Source organism: Lipomyces japonicus (assembly GCF_038497905.1).
Source record: "Lipomyces japonicus strain CBS 7319 unplaced genomic scaffold V1514scaffold_114, whole genome shotgun sequence".
Lineage (NCBI taxonomy): Eukaryota > Fungi > Ascomycota > Lipomycetes > Lipomycetales > Lipomycetaceae > Lipomyces > Lipomyces japonicus.
In genome coordinates, this window is record NW_027117926.1 from 1 (window position 1) to 9,205 (window position 9,205).

The 9,205-nt window shown below is 42.7% G+C and overlaps 5 protein-coding genes across 5 annotated transcripts; 4 read left to right on the top strand and 1 right to left on the bottom strand.

The window, feature by feature from the left end:
* Positions 1-497: 497 nt before the first annotated feature.
* On the bottom strand, positions 498-1,894 carry V1514DRAFT_339541 (eukaryotic integral membrane protein-domain-containing protein). The gene is made up of 2 exons (XM_066928983.1): positions 1,356-1,894; positions 498-1,277 (listed from the first exon to the last, which is right to left on the bottom strand). The coding sequence occupies exons 1-2, from the start codon at positions 1,760-1,762 to the stop codon at positions 602-604; spliced, it is 1,083 nt and encodes a 360-aa protein (XP_066780526.1). The 5' UTR covers positions 1,763-1,894; the 3' UTR covers positions 498-601.
* Positions 1,895-2,020: 126 nt separating this feature from the next.
* Positions 2,021-2,269, top strand: V1514DRAFT_287112 (uncharacterized protein; the record flags this gene model as incomplete). The annotated part of the gene is made up of 1 exon (XM_066925213.1): positions 2,021-2,269. A coding segment is annotated over one exon (249 nt), but the record flags the coding sequence as incomplete, so codon positions are not given.
* Positions 2,270-2,341: 72 nt separating this feature from the next.
* Positions 2,342-3,933, top strand: V1514DRAFT_339543 (WD40-repeat-containing domain protein). Its single transcript, XM_066928984.1, has one exon. The coding sequence runs from the start codon at positions 2,414-2,416 to the stop codon at positions 3,845-3,847; it is 1,434 nt and encodes a 477-aa protein (XP_066780528.1). The 5' UTR covers positions 2,342-2,413; the 3' UTR covers positions 3,848-3,933.
* A 163-nt stretch (positions 3,934-4,096) lies between these two features.
* Positions 4,097-5,897, top strand: V1514DRAFT_339547 (mitochondrial carrier domain-containing protein). The gene is made up of 9 exons (XM_066928985.1): positions 4,097-4,254; positions 4,326-4,363; positions 4,443-4,484; positions 4,563-4,676; positions 4,752-4,885; positions 4,966-5,143; positions 5,213-5,432; positions 5,492-5,576; positions 5,628-5,897. Exons 1-9 carry the CDS (start codon positions 4,188-4,190, stop codon positions 5,662-5,664), a joined length of 915 nt encoding a protein of 304 aa, XP_066780529.1. The 5' UTR covers positions 4,097-4,187; the 3' UTR covers positions 5,665-5,897.
* A 1,103-nt stretch (positions 5,898-7,000) lies between these two features.
* Positions 7,001-8,611, top strand: V1514DRAFT_355127 (ELO family). The gene is made up of 2 exons (XM_066929625.1): positions 7,001-7,238; positions 7,303-8,611. Exons 1-2 carry the CDS (start codon positions 7,130-7,132, stop codon positions 8,154-8,156), a joined length of 963 nt encoding a protein of 320 aa, XP_066780530.1. The 5' UTR covers positions 7,001-7,129; the 3' UTR covers positions 8,157-8,611.
* Positions 8,612-9,205: the final 594 nt, after the last annotated feature.

A 9,205-nucleotide genomic window follows, 5' to 3' on the forward strand; every position in this document is an offset into this window, starting at 1 on the left:
TTACAGGCACAACAATTACAACAAGCACCCAATTAAATGCTTAATCATTTAATAACAATATACATTGAACATCAAGTTCACACTAAGTGCAATGCTCAGTTAATGTATTGCATTCATTTGTGCGGCCTCAGAATCACTCTGCTTGAACGGGTTTAATTTCCAATGGGGTATCAAAAAACAAACTAAGAATTAGCAATTCGGTCGTTCTCACAAGATTCAGTATACGACCTGTAGATGTGTTTATTCAAATTATTCATTACCCATGGCAAAAAAATATTGAGTTCATATTGGACGTTTATCACAAGGTCTGCTAGTCATTCAATTGGTACAAACTACATGCCTTATAATTTCATCAAAAGTGGCTTAATACAAAATTATATATGACTCATTCAACATAATAACCAAAAGAATCAGAGGATCTGGAAAACATCAATACCTCTAATGTGATGTTCATTTAATGAACGCACCATACTAATAGCATATTTAAAAAAAAAATACAACGGGCAATACTAAATTGAAAATGTATTCACAATTTCTGCAATTATAATAATAATAATATTAATAATAATAATAATAATATTAATAATACAAGATCCTAATTTCAGTTCTGGTTCTCTTCCGGTACGAAATTTGTCTCCCCTAGTCCTGTAGATTCTTTCTTGCCTTGGCTTAATCGTTGATCTAAAGCTTTAAGTGCCAACGCCCTTCTTCTCTCTGCCTCGGCTCTCACGCTTCCTGGCAACGGTGCGACAAACCGCTGCCTGAATTGTCCGTTTCCTATGTTTGACGCCTCGATATCTTCGGCAGAGAATGGAGTACACAGTCGTAGGTTAACAAAGAACGCGAACGTGGCATCTGAAATCTTGCCAATAAAAGGAGCCAACGCGTCTGGGAAAAAATTTGCCAGCGAAAACGTGTCTGACGCGTCGCCCCGAATTGGCCTTGTCGCACCAGTTGTCCCGGTGACTGCAATGCCGTTCGAAGTAACTGGTGGTGGCAGGCCAGCATATGCTTCTGCGGTAGCCTGCAACGGTGCCTGGCGATAAAACCTAAGATAAACCCATGACGTGAAAAATCCAGTCCAAGTAAACACGGCATTGATTCTGGCTCCGAGAATGCCAAAAATTGTGTTGATCAGAAGGAAAAGTGCGGGAAAATGCTTGACTCGAATTTTAACGATGCCTCTAAACAGAACAACCGTGTGTTCGGGCACAAGTTGTTTGAATGCAACAAGAAAAGCTGATTGGATTGCAACGCCTCCAAAGATTGTGACAAATCTAATTTCAAAAAAAAAAGTAAAGTATTAGCTCTTGACTGAAAGGCACTTATTGAATCGAGTGTTGCATGGGACATACTCATAGTCAGTGTTGCCGGTAAAAACAAAAGCAAGAATGTATAAAATAAAAGTAACTAAATTGGGCACGATTGTAACGAGGGCAAGAAACCTTGCAAGCTCGACAGATCCCCATATTCTCTCGCAGTATCTGGCAGCATAGTAAAGCGTGCCGAGATGGATAAGCAGGGCGAACAGGTTCTGTTCAATAAACGCGGCGGTGAGAAACGTCCAAGGAAAGACAATAGACACGCCAGGCACAATTGTGAGATATGACACGTAAATTGATGCCAGGTCAATGTGCTTGTCCGGTGTGGCCTTTGTCAATGCGATATAGGCTGAGTACCGCACGACAAAGACAACGACTGAGGCGACCGCGCTGAAGGCCAACAAGACCTTGGTCAATGGGGGCAGATTAACGCGCAGCATCGTGCTGGCGAACTAAAAAAACAACAAAACACGGACCAACAAGCGGGAGAAAAGGAAAAACGTAAAAAAAAAATGCCCTCGGGGGGTGAGGGAGGGGGCAAGAAGCTGGTCTGGTGGCCGTGAATAAAATTGGGATTTTTGTTATTGCATGTTTTGGTGTCGCGATTGAGCGTAAATGCAACGCGGCGTCATGGTTGCGCACGAAATCCCAGCCAACACCACATTCTGACCACGGCAACCCATGGAGCAAAGGCAATCATGTCCTTCACGTCAGCTGAACTCAACTACTTGATATGGAGATATTTGCAGGAGTCAGGTCTTGCGACTTCGACTTATGCCTTTCAGGGGGAGACATCCGCCCATGCATTGGACCAGAAATACGGACAAAATACCCCAGTCGGAACCCTGGTAAACGTGATTCAGAAAGGGCTGCAATACATGGCAGTTGAGTCTTCACTAAATCTGGACGGATCAGAGAATTTGAATGCAGGTCCGTTTAATCTTTTTACTTTTAGCCAGAAAATAGAACCGGATACCAGCGCTGCAACAGCAACATCAACAGCAACAGCACCAGCAGTGCCAGTGCCAGTGCCAGTGCCAGTGTCAGCACCAGCCATACCAGCCAAAAAGGAAACCAGCGTGGATGTGGACATGACAGATGCGGCAGACCGGTCGTTTCAATCACGGACTCCAGAACCGGCAATTAAATCCAAAAAACACAAACGAGAGGATGAAGAGCGTGGTTATGACGAACGTAAAGACGAAGAACGAGAAGTCAAGGAGTCCAGTATTTACAAGCAGACCGCAAAGCCTATCACAGATGATGATCATAAGCGGACTAAAGTTGGTCATAACAGGAGCAACAGCATGGCCGTGTTGCCATCTAAGGAAGTGCTAGCATCTGTATCATCACAGGCGCACAAGTACATTGCGCAGTTAACAACTCCGGCGCCAGCAATAGAAGCAGTGTGGTGTTCATCAGGTGCATATGCGGCAATTGCGACATCGTCATATGGCGTGTACGTGTATTCACTTGCACGGTCTCCTGTTACAGACAAGCCAATCCCAAGAAGTGTGCATATCGAAATGGCTTCCCAGTTGCCAGATGAAGACGAAATATCAAGCTTGGCGATGGAAGATCAGTTGTGGATGAACGCGCCTGTTGGATCTGCAGTATTTGTCGCAGTGGGCACATATACCGGGAAGCTGAGTGTATACGAGGTTTCAATATCGGCACAGAGCAAAGGCTCGACACTACAATCGACCATGACAGGATTTCATACTGCTCCAATTTTGTCGATCGAGTTTACAACAATTTCAGATAAGCCTTTTGTGGTTACGATCGATTGCTTGCATCGGGCTGCCATATGGAACGTGCTAACAGGAGTACTTGCTGGCAGTTTTAAGCCATCAGACATTAGTGATGATGAACAGTCAGGCGTGTCAATATCAGACATTAAGGTTATCAAAAGTCGAAAGGCGGCAGCCGCGACCGGGAAGAGCGGCGAGATCGACGTTTACGATCTGCACAAGATTGAAAAAGACATGCAGCCTTCTTACAGACTAAAAGGCCACCGAAAGGCAGTGAACGTGCTCGAATACTTTCCGGTTTCCGAGTCACCGAATCCTAACGACACTTTAATTTCAGGCTCAGAAGATCATACGATTAAGCTTTGGAGTTTGTCGCTCAAGACTTGCAGGGCTACATTGACGGGCCATAGTCGGGGCATAATAACACTCAAAACCGCAAATGTTAATAACAGGAGGATATTGGTTTCCGGAGACGTTGCCGGACGGTTGAGAATATGGGACATTGATAGCGGTGAGACTATTAGGAAGATTGACTATGCGGTCCCCGTGTTTTCGTTTGACATTTCACTTGCGGTGAAGAAACACCCGCGGCTTTTAACCGGATCAAAGGACGGCATTTTGAACGAATGGGATCTTATTGGCAAAGATAGCGATGGGCCGATTGAATCTACAGTTGAAGAGGATATTGGCGGGATTGTTGGCATCGTAACAGGACCAGGTGGGGACCGGGTGGTTGTCACGGGCAGAGGCAGGAGTTTTGCAGTGTACTATTAATTGCCATTATGGCTTGCTTGGAATTGTAGGAATATTGATATCAAACATGTAATTTTAATCCAATAGTAAGATCATCATGCCAATCGTTGAGGCTTGCAAATGTAAATTGGCAAAATTTGCCTTGTCTTTGTTGATCGACACGTCGTCCGAACTTGCTTGAGTTGCGCGTGAAAAAATCGAGGTTGCGGCACATCGGGTCATCCCAACTTGTCACGGGCGTTTTATTGCTATATAATTAAGGAAAAAATTCGCATAATTGAGCGACCACAATTCTTGAATAGAAAAAAAAAAAAAAAAAACAATTATTAGTAGACATCATACAAAATTAGCATTATAGACAATGTCTCCAGCATCTGGTTCAAGCAAGGATAAATCTAACTCCGGTATTGCCAGAGTTTTGGGTTCAGGTAAAGTGGAAATCAAAAAAAGAATAAAAAATAAAAAATAGACAAAGGCCAGAGAACTAACTTGCAAATAGCCACTGCCGGAATTTCTGAATTGGCAGTTTTCCATCCAGTATGGCAATTTTTTTTTACTTGTGTTTGGAATACGGCATATGTTTATTGCACATTGGTTGATTCTGACCGCTGGATAGGTCGACACCACTGCTAAGCGGTTAATGAGCAACCACACAAAGGTTAGTTTTGCTTGAGCCCTACATTTGAAATTTTTTTTTTTTCTTAAAGTGCAATTGGCTAACATTGTTCAAACCAAGGTTACTAATCTTTCTCAATTAAATTCAGTCGTTTTCAGGAACTATGCAAACGAGCCTGTTTCAAGAAAATTGTTTTCCCTTTTCCCTGGTCTTGGATACGCTGCTGGATATAAGGTAATATACTAGTTAAGATTATTAGAGTTGAAAAAAAAAAAATTGAAATAAAAAACTTATACTTTGTGGTTATAGATTTTGCAGAGAATTTACAAGTATGGTGGTCAACCGTTTGTGAATGACATTCTCGGCACCAGATATGGCGCTGACTTTGAGAATGCTTTTGGCAAGAAGACCGGCAAGGCTCTTTTGTCTGCCACTTCTGGAAGGTATGTAGTAAAAAAGAAAAAAGAACGTGTGGGACGTTTTGTCAAGATTTATGGTTCGGTTGCTAACATGTATATAAAAGTTTGATCGGAATTGGAGAAATCATTTTGCTTCCGCTCGACGTGTTAAAGATTAAGCGCCAAACTAACCCTGAAGCGTTCAAGGGACGAGGATTTTTGAAAATTATTCAGGATGAAGGATTTGGACTTTACCGTGGATGGGGTTGGACCGCGGCCCGTAATGCTCCAGGATCGTTTGCCGTAAGTTATTTTGCAGTGACAAAAACTGGCATGATTTAATTCATTTCATGGCTAACTAAATTTTTTTAGCTGTTTGGTGGTAATGCGTTTGCTAAGGAGTATATTTTCGGTCTTACGGATTATGGAAATGCCACCTGGACGCAAAACTTTGTCGCGTCCATCTTTGGTGCGTCGGCTTCGCTTATTGTTTCTGCGCCCTTGGATGTCGTCAAGACTCGAATTCAGAACCGGAATTTTGAAAATCCTGAATCAGGATTCACCATTTTGAAGAACATGGCCAAGAATGAAGGTATGTCATCGAATGATGGCAAATGCATCGTAATTTGAAAACTTACTCAATTATTATAGGATTTGGTGCTTTCTTTAAAGGTCTTACTCCCAAGATTTTGACCACGGGTCCTAAGCTCGTGTTTTCATTTGCTCTTGCGCAAACGTAAGTTCTTTAAATATTGTTGCCAGGCATGCATTCTAACTTTATTCTTAGCTTGATTCCATGGTTCGACAATCTTGTTCCCAAGTAAATGTATATAGTAGACTAGGAGCACATGGTATTGGAAGAGCCAATGCTTGGATATAGATTTGATTTTTGATACTAAATCTCTCAATTGTAATATAATATGTATATGTCTATATAATGCCGTACTACTTGACTTCTTACACAGCACTGAGACATAAAAAAATGAGCCCGGAGCTCGTAATGGCCGCGTTTATTTATGTACAGCAAAAGTCAATAGCATTTAGGTGAAAATTAAAATCTTTAGTTGCCTTTTTTGATGCCAACTCGGCTGGATTTGTTTGTTGCACCATTTCTTCAAATTGGACCAATCATTAGATCCCATAATGGTATCAATGAATGCAACTAAAGATTTATAATTTTCACGAAATGCTATTGACTTTTGATCCTGATCTTCACCAAATTGGCTTGATATTGAAACTGTTCGTGATATTTTATGTTCGGGAATTTACCTGATTGTTGAAAACATAGTATAAGCCAAAAACACTGACGATGATTATGGTTTTAAAGTATCGGACAAGTCGACGCTTGACGATACTATTATCGGCAGATAAGTCGACCATAATTACTGTGAAAAGGTACGACTGTCTAACCTGGGTAGCCAGCAAATGACAAGGCGGCTATGCTTAATTAATTCTAAAATGAGGAACTAGAGTAGGGTCAGTGTCTGAGAGAACCACCGCCACAGGTCCACAGAACTAAAAACAAAGTGCTTTACTCCATTGGCAACAGCTGCATCAATCAATGACTTTCCCTGCTTCTCTTGTGCTCCTTTCTGGGTTTTTTTTTTTTTTTTTTTTTTTTTTTCATGCCCGGAATTGTAATCCCATAACCAATGTCGACTGCTCCCTAGCATCATCGAACAATGCTTTTGCATTTTCCATCTGGCCTGGGATGAGCCTAATGTTATTTGATATGGACACAAGCCTTTGAGCAGACAATGAATTCAAAGATGATGACCCCGACGCCGAATATGATTTCTACATATAAGGAGTAATGGTTGGTTGTAAAACTTCCAAAAGCGCAAGTAAAACGGCACGGCTAATAAAGCCTATAAAATTTTGCAGTCATTTGGCGAACAACAGGCGGATTCTAAAAGTACCCTAGCTAGAAACGGCGTAAAACCATCTAGAATAAGAGCGCATGCTTGATTTACATTTACTTTACATCAATCATAAATAAGATGTTCAGCAAATAACTACAACGGTCATTAGTTGAGCACAAAAAAAAGCGTTGAGTCATGATGCATGATGGTTTATACCCTAATCTGATGGGGAAATCGATTTTTGGGCAAACCCCGGTTTAAGGTTTCAATGCGACTCAGAGTTTGGCACAATGCGCTTGCTTCGGCATAGTCTTGATGGGGTCTTTAATTTTTTTTTATATTTTTCATTCATTCGTTCATTTTTTTTTTTTGCTGAATTAAAAATACTGTGTTTTATTTTGTAGGTACACTATTAGGCACGCAAAGTATGGTTTCGACTCGCGTTATTCCTAACAATTCGTCGGCGCTTCTTTCACCGCCGCCTTTGGTGATTTTCAAGTTCCCGGTCGGATTGGATCTGCCGCAAGGCCCGCCAGGTGAGGTTATTTTTTTGGGTTTGTCTGATGAAAAGAGCTACAAGTCTAACCATACGATATGCAGAGGGATCATTGTTTGCGTCGTCGTTTAATTTTCTTATGGACATTCGTGTGCCAGTGACGATTGCTACGCTTTACGCGACCGTGGTTCATGTCCTGAATCGATCCCGCGGCCCAGGCACGCATCCGGCCCGATTTGCTCGCACTACTCTTTTCCGTTATCTCGTGGTTGCTCATAACTTGTTTCTTTGCGTGTATTCAGCATGGACATGCGTGGGCATGACCGCATCAATTGCCCGCACGATCATCGAGACCTCGCGCGCGTCCAGTCGTGGATCGTCCAGCTTCTGGCGCGGGCTTTGCGCGCTTAATGGCGGAATTTGGGATAACGGTCTTAGCTATTACGGATTTTTGTTTTATCTCTCAAAGTTCTATGAAGTTATCGACACCGCAATCATCTTGGCCAAGGGCAAGAAGTCATCCGTGCTGCAAACGTACCACCACGCGGGCGCCATGCTTTCAATGTGGGCCGGCATCCGGTTTGCATCACCGCCAATCTGGATTTTTGTCGTGTTTAACTCGTTGATCCATACGTTGATGTATTTTTATTACACGCTGTCTGGCCTGCATATCAAGGTCCCCAAGGCGGTCAAGCGCGCGTTGACGACTGCTCAGATCTGCCAGTTCGTGATCGGCGGAAGCTTGGCCGTGGCTCATTTTTTTGTTTATTATTTTGATCCGGCACAGGGCGAATACACGTCGTGCTTGAGTAATCCGGGACAAACGTTTGCCGTGTTTTTCAACGTGCTCTACCTGGCACCGTTGACATACCTCTTTGTTGGGTTCTGGATCGAGTCGTATCTCGGCCGCAAGATCGGCAGTGCTGGCGAAAAGGCGCCCGGTGCCAAACAAACCTAAAGAAAAGTCCAAGTGACGGCTGTAATTAGATGCATTTGCAAGTTGGCTTGTTTAGTTTATTGAATTACGTAATAGTCTTGAGCCGCACGGGCCTTGACTCTTGCAAGTTGACAGGCGAGCATGTACTGCAGTCATGCAGTACATGCCATCACTCCAATTTTCCTTCATCAATGCATTCATTCCCACACGGTTGCCTGTACGCACTGGTTGTCGTAAAGCCCACAGGTCATCACGATACCGACAGTTTCTGAGGCCAAGAGTAACGGCACATGCACATGCGCTTGCCCACCAACCGGCAGGGCGGGTACTGTGAGCCGAGACGGAATCCGTGCACGGGCCTCGCGCTCTTCCCCAACAAAACCGAAAAACCAATCAATTCAATACCTATACATTATATATACATTAGTATATTAGTACATGCCACGTCCTTGGGCCGTTGGGAAAAACACTGCCGCACGAAAATTTGATTTTGTCAATTTGTTTTTGCTTGCTAATATTATGTATGAATGCTCCTCTCAGCTATGCCACATCCACTCCCGTCACTTGACTGATACCCCTTGCCCATGCGTATTACGTAATGGTTCTCTGTAGAGAGAATCGTCAGTTGTTGCAAGTACTTGGAAGGTTGGGCTTCGGCCAAGCACTTGCACGCAGAATATATGACATGTAAACCAATAGCTGTGTCAGTATCCAACTATGGCTCACAAATAATCAATTTGTAAACAAGTGCACTTGGTTAGGTTATGGTTATGTTTGGTTCCAATTTACTAATTGTTGAATTCAGATAACTCGTATCTCTTGTGTTTTGAGTTTCACGTTTATATCATTCATCATTGTATCTCTGTGACGTGGTAGCAGGGTCAGAGGACGGACATGATTAGAGGATAAGGTGCATTGGTAAGGAATACGGATGATGTTGATAATAGAAAATAATAATAACGATGGAGTGCAAAAAAATAGTAATCAATAATGATGATAATAATCCTTCTACTCCTCTTCTCCTCCTCCTCTTTCTTCTTCCGATCCTTGTCATGCACGTTAGTTGGCAG